Below are 14,809 nucleotides of genomic sequence, written 5' to 3' on the forward strand. Positions count from 1 at the left end.
CTGAGAGCCCCGAACATGGGGCTTATATGAGTTTTGGGAAGGGGGAGTTACAGGAAATTGTGACACAGGTACAGGGGTCCAATCATTATCATACAATATTATTGACAGCAGGCTTAACCATTCACATTGCCTAGAGTATGTGTTACTTTTGGCGGGACCCAATCACAACATTTAGCGTACTGACCAATCACAGAGTGGGCCCAGGACCCTCACGTAGGGTGTGACTAGTCTTAGCCTCCATCTTTAGGCCTACCCTTAGAAATGGTAAAGGTGTTAGCTGGCCTTTCCTGATTGGGCATTACAAGGGTGGTCCCTCTTGCCTTGGGCAATGTGTGCCCTTCTATTGTCTCATGGAGTCAGTTTCAGACCTGCGTCCTTACACTCCTTGATAACAATGGGGTTAATTTTATCATTTTATGAAAAAGATTAAGAAGTTTTCTTTTAATTCTTATAAATCACGTATAAGAACTTTTCTAACTTTTCACTTGCATGTATATAAAATATGCCACATGTATAACAGAAGCAATGCCATGTCATTTTTAAGAAAATTGTTGTATGATGCCATAAGCACTCAGAAGTTTAGTGTTCCAGGTGTAAGTCAAATGAATCTCTACTATGATCTAATAAAATTAAATCTGACGGAACCTTGTTCCTTTTTATTTTAAATACATAGAGCAGCAATTTGTTAGGTGAAATGCAAAAAGCAATTTGATCTTATAGCACTATGCCTTAAAGCTCCATAACTTTGAACAGAAAGAAGCAGAAGACAGGAGATAGGAGGTGAGCTATTTTCTTCTTTCCATTCTCCTTGTTCTCTATAGAAGGTCCTAGATATTGCAAAGCTACATTCAATTGAAGAAGCTAAAGTTATGATTTTATACTACCTATTTTACAGTTCATAAACATTATTTCATTTATAATCGAACCTTTCTGTACTGAGACAACAGACTCATTCAGGGGACACTGCAATTTTAAACTTTTTAAAATTAATCATGTCATCTTAAAAAACTGTTTGACAATTCAAACAACAGGTTTGATGGCCTTAGGAAAAAGCAAAGGGGGAAAGCTTTAACTGAAAGGAGGTTGGGTATACCTCCTTATACCTCAGACTATGCAGACATCCATTAATACTCCAGATGCCCTAGGCCTTTAAGCCTGCTTGAAGTCCCCACTCCAATCAAAAGCCAGCGGGCTGTATGCGCACCAGAGCCAATTAAGAAGGCCACATGTAGTAGAAAGAGCACTAAATTAGAGTCATGAGACCTAAATTCCTCCCTCTTCAACCAAAACTAACAGTGTGACTTTGGGGCCATTGCTTACTTTACTTTCTCATAGCTAAATGAGGGAACTGAAACTGGATAATTGCTACAATTATGGGAAAGTTTAATAAATGATTCACTAGCATTTTAAAAGAAAGACTGTTAGTCCAACAATACCAATTAGTATAATATTTAAGAATATTTTATGAAGGAAGCTGAGAAGGTCTTACCCTCAATTCAGATTCGTGTACACCTACCACCATCACTCCTATATTTAGCCTTCCAAAAAGTAAAAATCAATTAACTGACCCCACAATATCCATAATGGCCCATCATAACTTTTTAAAATACATTATCGCCTTTACTAATGAGAGACAGATGCTACTCTAAGGTGAAAACAAATCTGAACCTTAAATCTGTAACATGAGTTTCTCATACAAGAAATTTATGGACATTAGTTACATCCAACTTTGAACACTATGGATCTATATAGCATGCAAACTCACTTCCAACATTACTTATGGACAGAATACTATCAGCAGAGTGACATACACAAATAGACACTTTTAAAAAAAAAAGCCATGGATTTTCAACATTTTTTTACATCTATTTTTAATGTTTATTTTTAAGAGACTGTGTGCACACACACGCATGAAGAGTGGGAGAGGGGCAGAGAGAGAGAGAGGGAGAGAAAAAATCTCAACCAGGCTCCACTCTATCAGTGCAAGAGCCCAACGCAGGGCTCAAACCACGAACCATGAGATCATGACCTAAGCCAAAATCAAGTCAGAAGCTTAACTGAGTGAGCCACCCGGCACCCCCAGATTTTCAACATTTCTTAAGCTCTCACTTCAGTGGACTGAAAAACAAGAAAATCCATAACAGCTAGCTTCAGTATGTTTTTTTAATGTTTATTTATTTATTTTAGAGAGAGAGAGAGAACATAAGCAGGGGAGGGGCAGAGAAAGGGGGAGACACAGAATTTAAGGCAGGCTCCAGGTTCTGAGCTGTCAGTGCAGAGCCCAACATGGGACTTAAATTCACAAACCATGAGATCATGACCTGAGCCATAGTTGGATGTTTAACCGACTGAGCCACCCAGGTGCCCCAATATGTTCTAAAGTATGTATCAGTTGAGATTGAGATCCTTAGAATTTCTCCTTTGGATTATATAAGCAATATTTTACTGAAAGATAAAAAAAATAACAGATTTAACAACCCAGTGAACTACTCACTAGGATTTGAACTAGGCTAATTGGTAAGAAATTAAATTTAAAAAATAAAATTAAAAAAAAAACCTTTTCAAGGTTTTTATTTACAACACAAGTTTATCTTACAAACTTCTGTTACTGCTCACAGAAAAGACCATCAAAGGCCTACACACAGAGAGTATATACCCATCCTACTTCTGGAAAAATAACTCAAAACACATGTCCTACTGATCATGAGTCAGTGGCATCATTTTTTTGTAACAAAGAATAGACCATTAACATTCAGTAGGAGAGATTCTGCTACGCAGACCAGAGAATGAGAAAGTGGGTCATGGCCAGTGATGCATAATCCCACTCCCCTAGTGAAGGAGTCCTGACAACATTCATTAAGCAAAATATTTTACTATATTACATGTAAGTAGTATCTTAATGATTCCAGAATAATAAAATCCAAACTAACCACTGACAATCTCATTCAAAAGAGAACAGTTAAGTATGCAAAAAGCTCCAGCCAGCCTTAACAATGACCCAGCCATAAAAAATTAAGGAAAATAAGGAAACACAGCAATTAGACAAGACAAGTGGTGTGTTAGAAACCTCTCTTCCAGAAACCCAAGGGAGGACTAGAAGAATGCTGAGGGTGATAATGATCAGTTATTAACAAAACTGCATAAAGTCTTGGTTTGCTACCCTCTGCTCTGCTACGACAGGCTTTTACAAATTCCTTAATCGAAAAAAAAAAACTGAATGTGTCTCTAACTAGAAAAGCACCTCCAATACCACATACACTAGTTAGAGGGGTCCCTCAGAGTAACAGTCAAGTATTTTCTTCCCCAGTGCATTAATGATAGAGGATCCCCTTCTTCCTGATCTGTGATTGATACCAGTTGTTCCATTAAGCCTTGGTAACTATCAACCACTCAAAAGAAAGCCATAACCAGTTGATCATTTCCAATATTGTTACTTTAAGATCAGGTATCCAGAGCACATACTTTAGGCCTGTTTAGTTTGCCCTCCCTATCCCACAGCAGTGGCTTTCTTTAAAGATGACATGGGTCAAGGGAACTCAGGCTAGAACATTTGAGAGTCACATCTGGTAGGAAGAGCAATGCAATATCCATAAAACAAAGATGTACTATTTGTGTAATCACTACAGAAATGAAACATGCTCAGAACCCAAAAATAAAACTGGCAGTATTGTTTTCATATACCTAGATAATGCTGTACCAACATTACCATCAAATATCTCTATCTACTTATTTTAGTTTCCATAAAAGGACGTAACTTGAAAAACAGGGCCAACCTACTCCTAAATACCAACTGAACAGTTGGATATGTCAAACACGATTGTTATCCAGTTGTCTTATATTAAATGTTTAGAGGCCTTCTGGCTGCTTTTCAATTTGAAAACTCAATCTCTTACAAATATACTGAATACCTACCATGAGTACAGCACTGCTAGAGAAAAAAAGAGTATAAGCCAAATCTTAAAGAAACTTTAAATCTTGCAGTAAAGGAAACCTTTTATTATACATTTTCTTGGAAGAGAACAAAGCTGTAAAAAATAAATGCAATCTGAGCAACAGTTGCTATAGAGAGCATCAAAAGAAGGCATAATAATTATACCAATTTGGTTGGGAATAGGGTTTCACAGAAAAATAAAGACTGCAAGAAAGTAACTATATTGTAACTATATCCTTCAAGATACATTTAACCAGAGTTGGGAGCCAGGTGTGTCCATTCTAGGCAATGTAACAACATAAGGTAACAAACAGGAATGAAGAAGCAAGAGCAAAGTGTAGAAAATATCAAGTGCATGTGCCATAATACACACCTAGGGTTACAGTAAGAGATTAAGACTGGAGAGGAGGTGGAGGTCACGCTGCTGAGGGCTTTGAATCCCAGAGTAACGAGTTTGTATTTCACAAGTTTAGGCACATGATCAGAACTCCATCCAGTTCAGGAAGAAAAACTGAAAGGAATACAGGAGCTGATTTGGTGAGTCAAGAGCCCACAAAGGGAAGAACAGTCAATTCTTGGAGAAGTATTAAAGACCCAAACTAGTGCTGACAGCACTGGAAACAAAACATAATGGACTCCTCACACATCTCATGGGTAAGCTTTCTATCCAAAAAAGATCTCAGAGCAAGTACTGTCATAACCTTTCCTTAAACATTTTTTTCCAAAATAAAAACCTGAAAAACATGAAACTTTCTTCACTTTCAGATACCCTCCAAAATACACAGGTAATGAGTCACTTGGAAAATACAAACTATTAAAATTTAAAAAAAAACAATTAACGTGGCATATCCTTTGAAACTAAATAGTACTCTGAAATGCCACATGATTTTGAGTGCTCATCCCCTTATCTCAAGGAGTACTACGAAAGTCAACTTCCTAGAAAAGAATTTTTCACAATGATTAGGAAATAATGTGTGAGATAAAATTGCTAATCTATACTGAAGCTTGTCAAAGAACTCAAATGCATGATTATCAAACACAATCCTTTCAATATGGTCTCAATCTTAAAATTGTTCATCTTTACCCCTCCTTTCCCATTCTCCTTTTATATCATCAGGGGGGCAGTAAGAATCAGTTACACAGACAGAATCAGAGAATGCTAAAATGGAAAAAGATGTTACAGATTCATCTTCACTCACTTTTTTTCTTGAGGAAGCAGATGTCACAGTGTCACAATGCAAGTTAGTAGCGTAACTGGGAATATCAGCTGGCCCACCTCCCAAATTTTGCCTTTTTTTTTAATAGTTGCCTCCAAAAGACACCATTTCAAACAGTTAATGAAATGTTAAAATAGGCAAACTGGTAGCAACAAATGTTTCAAATTTTAAAATAATATTCACTGCCAGGGGTCCTGGATGGCTCTGTAAGTTAAGCTCTGACTTGGGCTCAGGTCATGATCTCATGGTTTGTGAGTTCAAGCCCCACATTGGGCTCTGTGCTGACAGTTCAGAGATGAGCCTGCTTCAGATTCTGTGTCTCCCTCTCTCTGTCCTTGCCCTGCTCGACTCTGTGTGTGTCTCTCTCACTCTCTCTCTCAAAAATAAAAAGTAAAGATATTTTTTAAAAATCTTTAAAAAATAATATTCACTGCAAAATGCCTCTCTAAAGGCTACATCCCAAACTATGCCCTTAAACTTTCCTGGAATTCTACAAGACTAGGATAAACCAAAAATTCCTTTAAGAAAGTGTCTCTGTAAAAAGCCCAACAACACCTCTCCTTCAAAGAGATGCAAAATTGTTAGCAGAAATGCGCTGACCATTCTCATTTGTAAAAGATGATACCCACAGACAAGAGAATCTCCAAATTAACTAAATGCCCAACTATTTAAAAAAGCTCAGTCATTAACCACTCAACTTCCCAACTCAAGTTTCCTAAACATAGTAGGCATGTGGGTAGACATGTGCATGTGCATGTTGGTTCACCAGATGGATGGAGGTATGGTAAAACCAAGGAATAAACAGTCTCAATTCTCTGATGAAACCTTTCTGTAGCTTTGAAATCGCCACTCCGCACTCAATTTCAGAATACCAAGTCAAGCCTTTAATCATTTTGATAGCTACCCATATAAGTTCTAATAAATGTTTATGTTCTACTTCAAGTTTTCCCCAAAAAGAGGGGAAAGAAGGGATGAAAGAGAACCAAGAACTAATCTACAAGATTAGTAAAGAATGCTGGGGCACCTGGGTGGCTCAGTCAGTTGTGCCTGGCTTCGGCTCAGGTCATGATCTCACGGTTCGTGGGTTCAAGCCCCACATCGGGCTCTATGCTGACAACTAGCTTAGAGCCTGGAGCCTGTTTCAGATTCTGTATCTCCCTCTCTCTTTGACTCTCCCCTGCTCGCTGTGTCTCTCTCTGTCTCTCAAAAATAAATAAAACACATAAATAAAGAATCTATTTAAAAAAAAAAAAAGAATGCTAAAGAAGGTCCAAAATCAATGTAAGGACAAACTATAATTCCACCTTCTGGTATGTTCCCTATATAAACAACATCAAGGACCTTTTCTATTTTTACCTTCTGCAGACCCCATAATGGAAAAATGCTAACAAACATTAATTTATTTCTATTATTTTTAAAATAATCAAAGACAACCTTTCCAAACTGCTCAGCATGAGAAAGTCAGTATTAACCACACAAAGCTGATGACAGCTGAAAGCAAAGAAATTGGATGTCAGTGCAATTTAGAATCATTTTTGGAAATAAAGTATAATTCAACTATACATTCAAAACACTGAAAATTGGGGCGCCTGTGTGGCTCAGTCGGTTAAGCCTCCGACTTTGGCTCAGATCAGATCTCACGTTCGTGGGTTCGAACCCCGCGTCAGGCTCTGTGCTGACAGCTAGCTCAGAGCCTGGAGCCTGCTTCTGTTTCTGTGTCTCCTCTCTCTTTGCCCCTCCCCCTCTCATGCTCTGTCTCTCTCTGTATCAAAAATAAATAAAACATTTAAAAAATTTTTTAATTGGTAATTGTGTGTTTATCTTGCCCTTGAATAAAACTGCCACCTCTAAAGAAAACACAGCAGCAATCAAAATTATAACCAAAGAGCTATCCCTATAATGATAACATAACTCAAAAGAGAAGCATGTTAGTAATGCTACAAATCACTTTCATTTCATTGTCACAACATATGCTGCTATTCTATATAACTGATTGAAACTTAAAAACTGTATATGGCTAAATGCTATAAAATAATAATCTCACTAAAAAATTCAAATTTTTTTACAAACATAAATGTGATACTCAATTCAGGATAAATGTAATACCTAAATTACAAGCAGGTTACTATAAACTTAAAACCAAATCTGAACCCAAAAGTGGCCAGTATTTATTGAAAGATTTGGCATGTATGGTTAGGTACTGTCACATATTATCTTATTAATATCACACATTACCTTTTAATCTACATAACAAATATTAGCTCCATGTTATTAAAAAAAAAAAGGAAACAATGTTCCCTGAGAGTTTAATTCAACAACAACAACAACAAAAACTGCTGGACAAAAAGCTGAAGATACAGAGATAAATAAGATCCTGCCCTCAAAAAGCTCACTGTCAAAATCAATTATACAATATAAAACAATTTCATGGGGCACCTGGGTGGCTCTGTCAGTTAAGTGTCTGACTTCAGCTCAGATCATGATCACACAGATTCGTGAGTTCAAGCCCCACTCAGGCTCCGTGCTGACAGCGCACAGCCTGCTTAGGATTCTCTCTCTCCCTCTCTTTTCTTCCCCTCCCCCACTCATGCTCACTCTTTCTCAAAAATAATATATAAACATTTTTTAAAATAAGTAAAATAAAACAATTTCATATGGCATGTAACAATACTTTTCTTCTTTAAACTTAGCCACCTTTGCTAAATAAAGAAAAACATGTCAACAGTGAAAAATAACTATAAAGGAGCATCCAGGTTATTCTTTCTTTGTTGTTTCAAAGAGGCTAACTGATATGACACTTTGCCTTAAACAAACTCTCTCTTCAAAAGTTTGTCTTCACTTGTATGGAACTGTTGGATCACTGTATTATACACCTGAAACTAATACAACACTATATGTTAACTAATATAACCATATTGGAATTAAAATTTTTAAAAATCAATCTCACATTTAAAGGAAAAAAGGTACATGTTATGCCACCATGATGCTGACTCCATTTCTAGCTTTTGACTGATGAATAAAGCTGCTATGAACATGCATGTGCAGGTTTAAAAACAAAACACAACAAAACTAAAAAAAAGTCTGCCTTCCCCAATGTAGAAAATTCAGTGTCCCCTGACCTAAGTAGAAGACCTTAGATGGGCAAGAAATAAAGAGCCCTCCAATGGTGCTTTCGATTTGTAAATAGGTGTTAAATTCTATTGAACTCCATCTGGGTTCACACACAGACACAAAAAAAAATGTCAAAAAATCATTTCCTTTGAAAAGAATTTGAAGGTCTATGATATGACAAGGCAATCTGTGTGACTCAAAAAACAATTAATAGGAGTTCTAGCCTCAAGAACTTTACTATCTGCTAGGGGAAATGAGACAGGAACAATAACCACCTTAGTGTTTCCACGTGCTTACATAATTGTATCTCAAAACAAAAGATTAAATGTGATAAGAAAGGGAAAAAAAGCAAATAGCTACAAATGTCCTCAGGAAGAAGACAGTGATCATAAGTAGCAGTTAGACAACTAGGATTACGCAGGCAAAGGTAGTGATGGGCAAGATACGAGATTCAGTCACAGAACAACAGGCAAGGGAGCATACCGTGGCTGCAGCAAAAGTATTATCAGGAAATAGCCTGATTTTGAGCCCCACACATTGGGTGTAGAGATTGCTTAAAAATAAAATCTTTGAAAAAAAAAAAAAGAGCTGAGCATGAATAATTGCCAGTGCCTGGCCAAAAAACGTGATTAAAATGACTTCTCAAACTAACTGTTCACTCCCTCCTCTTCAAGGCAACTGATTCTCCTGGTACTCTCTTCATAGCTCTCTGGCAGCTCCTCTTTTACTCTAAATCGGTGGTGCTCAAGGTGTGGTTTCTGGATCAGCAGCATCAGCATCATTGAGCCAGTTGTTAGAAATTAAAATTATGGGCCTTACCCAGACATATGAAATCAAACCTTGGAGGTCAGGCTCAGTAATCTGTGGTTTACCAAGCCCTCCAAATGATTCTGATGAACACTAATGTATGAAGCCAATGTTCTACCAGAGTCCTTCAGGGTGCCTTCTCCTGTACTCTCTCCCTCTATTATCCTATCCCAGGGTTTTAAATAACAGCCGAATGCTCACTTATCAGAAATGCCTATCTCAAGGTAGCTGGGTGGTTCGGTTGGTTGAGTGTCTGACTCTTGATTTCAGTTCAGATCATGATCTCAAGGTTGATGAGTTTCAGCCCTGCATCAGGTTCTGTGCTGGGTGTGTGAAGCCTGCTTGGGATGCAATCTCTCTCCCTCTCTTTGCCCCTCCCTGTTCTCTCTCTCTCTCTCTCTCAAAAATGAGTAACTTAAAAAAAAAAAAAAAGAAAAGCAACTAAGTCCAGACACCTCTGCTGAGTACCAGACCATATACTCAACATCGCACTCAACATTTATTTCCTCCCAGATATCTCAACTAAGCATGTCTGGAACTCCTGGATATCTTCCTAACCCTTTCCGTTCTAAAAACAAAAACAAAACTGTTCCTTCTCTACTCTCCCCCATAGCAGCAAATGGTACTTCCAATCCAAGAGCTGCATAAGCAAGCCATTCTTTGAAGTTCCTATAATACCCTCCCCTCAGTCCAAACCATCACCAGGTCTTCCCATTTAAGCATTATAACATTTGTCTCCATCCCCACTGCCACCATTTTAACCATCTAATTTGTTTACTCCTCAGCCAGTCTCTCTATAATAATCACCATGATTTGGGGAAGTAAAAATCAGAGCATTATCAGAGCCCTAATTTAAATCCTTCAATAGCTTCCCACTGCATTTTCAAATAAAATCTAAAATCCTAAAGTCCTGGTCTTGGTCGTCTTTCCAACATCATGTTGGGTCCTTCCACCATGTGACTAAATCATTATAGTCTGCAGCTCTAGGCATGTTTCGGTTCCTAAAACTCTTACCCACGTAGAGACTTCCCTCTTCATGACATATTCCACACTACCCCCACCTTCACACCTCTGCCTATACCTAACTCCTCTTATACTTCAGGTTTCCGGTAAGATACCAAAAAAGGTCTTCGTTGATCTTCCAATATAAACTGAATTAGTTATTCTCTTACAAAACCCTGTGCTTTCTTCTGACCATTATCAAAATTAACTACATTAACCTGATGATTTTTGTTTAACATTTATTTTCTATACTAGACTGTAAATCCCATAAGGACAAAGAAATACCTGTTTTGTTCTCCACTGTATTAGTCCCTACTCCAGACCCTGACACATAAAAGGCATTTAATAAATAGTTATGAAGTAGTAACAGTTGTCAATATTTTTATTAAATTCACCCCTTCTGCTCTCTCTGTTCTTAGAAACTTTAACTTACAAGTTTCTGGGCAGCCACAGATGATTTCTGCAAATGAATTATCATGCTTAACTCCATCATTTTCAGACTGATTTATATTGCAAAATCAAATGTTATTTTACTACTTTCCTGTAACAATAATGTGAGAATCAGTTAACACTTAGCCTAAATTAACTCACCCTAATATAAGCAATTAATTCTAAGAGAGCTACTAAGGGCCTTCTACAGAATTCTGAAGTAAACTCCTGGCTTCCAATTACCTGTACTGACAGTACCAACAACCCCCATGCCCATGACAGAAAGTCTTACCCATGCAGTCATGTTCAAAATACCACTCCTATCTTGCCCCCATAACCTCATAATTAGTTATCTCAACAAATTATGAATAGTGTCCCAGTCTCCGGGTTCCCCATTTATTTAAGCACCTTGTACCGAACACATTCAGAAAAAGTCCCCTAAGTTGAAAACCAACTTCTTCCTGTCATCAGTCAACATTAAATCCTCTATCTAGCACTGAAGGCCGATGAAGGCATGGACCAGAGAGCCAGTCCTGTTATAGTAAAAACTTTAAAGATTATATTGAATTATATATAGTCAACATAATTGAATTATATGTGCCTGACAATTTGACACTGTTTCAAGCTAACATTTACATATGGCTCTACTTCATTTCTACGCACAAGCTGGATTTGGTTAGCCTCCACTCCTGAAACTAAACTGTTTTGGGGGGGAAAAAATAAAAATGCTCCACTATGATGATATTAGTCCTCTAAACTTTGAGCAGGAATTAAAAAGGTGCAGTGTCAGCATTTTCAAAAATACACATACTTAACTAAAGACTATGATACAAAGTATATCTCAGAGAAGAAACTACTCCAACAGTTCAGTTATAACATATAAGTATACCTCTGATTTAATTTTTTATTAAATATATAACATGAAAATATGCATGTGTGTATATATATATGTATACATATATACATAAACATATACATACATATGTAGCTTATTCTCATCATTTGGGAATTCCATATTTGTAAGTTCACATAGTTGATAAAACTTCTCTATATCCCAGAATCAATACAATGGCATTTTCATGATCATTTGTGGAGACCAGCACAGAAGTGAAAATTTTGAGGTCAGGTGGAGTCAAGGTGAAGTTCTATCTTGTTTATAAACAAGAGGCCTTTTTGAGGTCTGTTTAGTGTCATGTTTTTCTCATTTTTGTGCTTTTTATTGGTGATTTCATAGACTGAAATGGCCCCAAGCATAGTGGCAAAGTGCCACCTAGTATTCTGAAACTCAAGAGGCTGTAATGTCTCTTACAGAGAAAATACGCATTTTAGATAAGCTTAATTTAGACATGAGTTAACAGTGCTGTTAGCCTTGAGTTCAGTTTTAATGAGTCAACAATATATATTAAATAAGGTCTTTAAACAGAAACACACATAAAACAAGGGCATATATTGACTAATTGACAAAAATGTTGTGAGCAGAGGCTTGCAGTACCCTATACCTATATTTCCCAAGGCCAATGGCTCAGAATTCATTAATTCATTGTTATGTGACTTTACTGTGAATAAGAATCAAATATATAAGTATATATTATATATTTAGGAGAAAGAGAAAAGGATGGAGAATATAAGAATATGAGACAGAGAGAAAGAATACCACATTTACTGAAGACTCAAACACACTGCAAAGGTCATTCTGAACAAGATGCCTATGTCTGTAGCACGGCAAAAACACTTCAGGGCATAGCGCCTACCGTCTTGGCCCTGTTTAAACAACATGGATCCAAAGCAAAAAAAAAAAAAAAAAAAAGTAAAACTTATCAAGCTTGTTTTTTGTTGTCTTTATTTCTACCCCCTTTCCCGCTCAACGGTATACCTCGCCAAATTCCGGTACTCCAAACTCTAATGCCTTTCCACAACAACGTGCCCTAATCTTATGTCCAACAAATCTGTCAGTTATTGAATGAGCATTCTTGAATGTGAACCAGGCTTTGTGCTTAAAGAGCTTGTCTAAATTGTCTAAATTATTTGGAAAGGAGAGACAGTCTTAAGCATCAGACATAAGAAGAAACTATCAGGATCAAAAAGCAAACTGAATATAGGTACTTTCTTGTATGTGTGAAGAGAAAAAAAAAATACACAAGGGAAGAAAGATTCCCCTTTTCTCCAGAGAAGACTAAATAAAAGTCTAGTCCAGCAGCTGACATGTTAGGTGGGGAAGTCCCATCTTCCAAAAGGGATTCTTCAGCTCCTACTTCATTCTAGCACTCAATTTTTCCCAAGAAAAATGACAAAATTTACAGCAAGAGTTAGTGGAACACTCTAACAATAACATTAGTCCTTGAATTTTTTCTTTGGAGTTTGAGAGAGCATGTCCCCTTTGAATTTATTCATTTTAATTTTCATTTTCCAAAACGACTTAATTTTTATTGAAAATGATTTGCTTCGGGTAATGATAGGATATGTTTAGAGCAGTGATAGAAGCCACAAATCCAAAGTCTAGTTTGATGAAACATCAACGTTTTCTTTCTACTAAATAAAACACCTATCTGGGATTTTGTGAAATAAAGTGAGTTTAATAAATACTACTCAAGCCACACTTCAATTAGTTACTACAATCACAGAAACAAGTACAGCACGTGAGTTAATAGCCATGTCTTCTTAAAACCCACAACTCAACCTAAACCAACATTTGACATCCATGTATAATAAGGAGCTAGGAAATTTTACAGCATAGTAAATCTGTCAAAACCAATCACCATATATTCATTCTTTTGAAAAGCTCAGGATCCTTCTCCCACCTCTCCAAGGTTAGACTAGGCTAATATTACTAAGGGCAATGTCTTGCAAAACAATGACACTCATCCCTGAAAATTCAAGATCTCTCTCTCTTTAAATATATTTTTAGACAAAACCTTCAGATTTTTCTTTTGCACTAGTATGCTACTGTTCATGGCATTTCGGAAAAAAAAAAAATAAGTGGAATCTGTCTATGGTCTCCAAACCACATCAACGTCTGACTTTCGGAGATTCATAACTACTCTTCAATTTCTTTTCTCTTAACCTTGGATTTTAAAAGGGCCATGTATCAACAAATAATTTCTTACAAAGTTAAAATGTTTATTTTGTAATATCCTGTAATTAAAAACTCAAAGATCAAATGAAGCATGCAATAAATAAGAAAGTATTTTCTATAAGCTAATCACACAAGAAATTCAAAACTAAAGTGCAGGATCTTTTTTTTTTTAACGGAGTAAACTCTCTTGTAAACCGACTTGCAATCGCTGACACAGCCTGGGAAAGATAATGAAGGACCGATCGCAAAACTTCGCAATTGAAAGTTAACCTGCTTTCTGACCACCCTTTAAAGTAACACCAAACAGACATACTGAAAGGGTATGAATAGTACCCTGTCTGATAAAGATTCTAAAAAACAAGGACAAATGGACTTCAAGTTTACCTGCTCCCCCAAAGCAACCTACTAACTGAATTTGGGGCATAGTATCACTCCAACACACGCACACGCGCACCACATAGAAATAAACTGTTCTTCTACTGAAGACTGAGCAGGAGCAGACCCAGCTCGACACCAGGAGCTGCAGGGTCCCGGGCCCTGCGGCGCGGGTGGAGACCAACGCACAACTCCCGCCCGAGCCACAGCAGGCAGAACAGAGCCTCGACCCTGCACGATCCGACCTTCTAATGAGTCACTCACTAGTCCAATCATGACACCACATCAACCACTAAGACGTTTTCTATTTATTTCCTCGCGTCAAAGAGGACTGAAAATGACTTGAACTCGCAGAGAGAACTGTACCCTGGTCAGAGCTGCCAGCAGCGAGAAAAGCCGGCTTCAGACCAAAAAGCCCGAGCTACTTTTTAAAAGCCCCCACCGGCACAGCAAAGGAGGCAGAAGCGAAGAGTAAACCAAGAGGAAAGAAGCGGACGAGGACCGGGAGAAGCCACCGCCACACCCCAGCCCTCCCTCACCTGCCCGCCCGAGCCTCCCCAGGCGCCCGTACCTTCGGCCAGCGACTCCTCCAGGGTGACCTGGTAGCGGCCAACCGAGAACACCCGGACCCCCACGGACGAGCTACCGGAGCTGGAGCCGGCCCCGACCCCGCCGGCCGCGCCACCCGCCACTCCGCCGCCGCCGCCACCGCCCTCCGACTTGGGCATTCGAGAGAACTTCTTCATGGTCCCGCCGGCGCGCTGGAGGGCGCGGGGTGCGCGCAAGGGCGAGCGAGAAAGCGAGCCCTCCGCCCGGCGCGCGGCCGGTCGTCCGCGAGGGGTTGCCGCCCCTCGCCCGTCCGAG

General features: G+C 38.3%; 1 protein-coding gene across 2 annotated transcripts in view; it reads right to left on the reverse strand.

Annotated features, from left to right (window-relative positions):
* Window positions 1-14,803, reverse strand: part of BMP2K (BMP2 inducible kinase) — a 123,445-nt gene extending 108,642 nt beyond the window's left edge. For both annotated transcript variants that reach the window (XM_029944342.1, XM_029944332.1), the window contains exon 1: window positions 14,517-14,803. In XM_029944342.1, the coding sequence (XP_029800202.1) occupies window positions 14,517-14,691 (175 nt within the window). In that variant the 5' untranslated portion in view covers window positions 14,692-14,803. The remainder of the gene's footprint in view (window positions 1-14,516) is intronic.
* Between the last annotated feature and the right edge of the window lie 6 nt (window positions 14,804-14,809).

This window comes from Suricata suricatta, chromosome 1, assembly GCF_006229205.1.
Source record: "Suricata suricatta isolate VVHF042 chromosome 1, meerkat_22Aug2017_6uvM2_HiC, whole genome shotgun sequence".
In the NCBI taxonomy this organism is placed as follows: Eukaryota; Metazoa; Chordata; class Mammalia; order Carnivora; family Herpestidae; genus Suricata; species Suricata suricatta.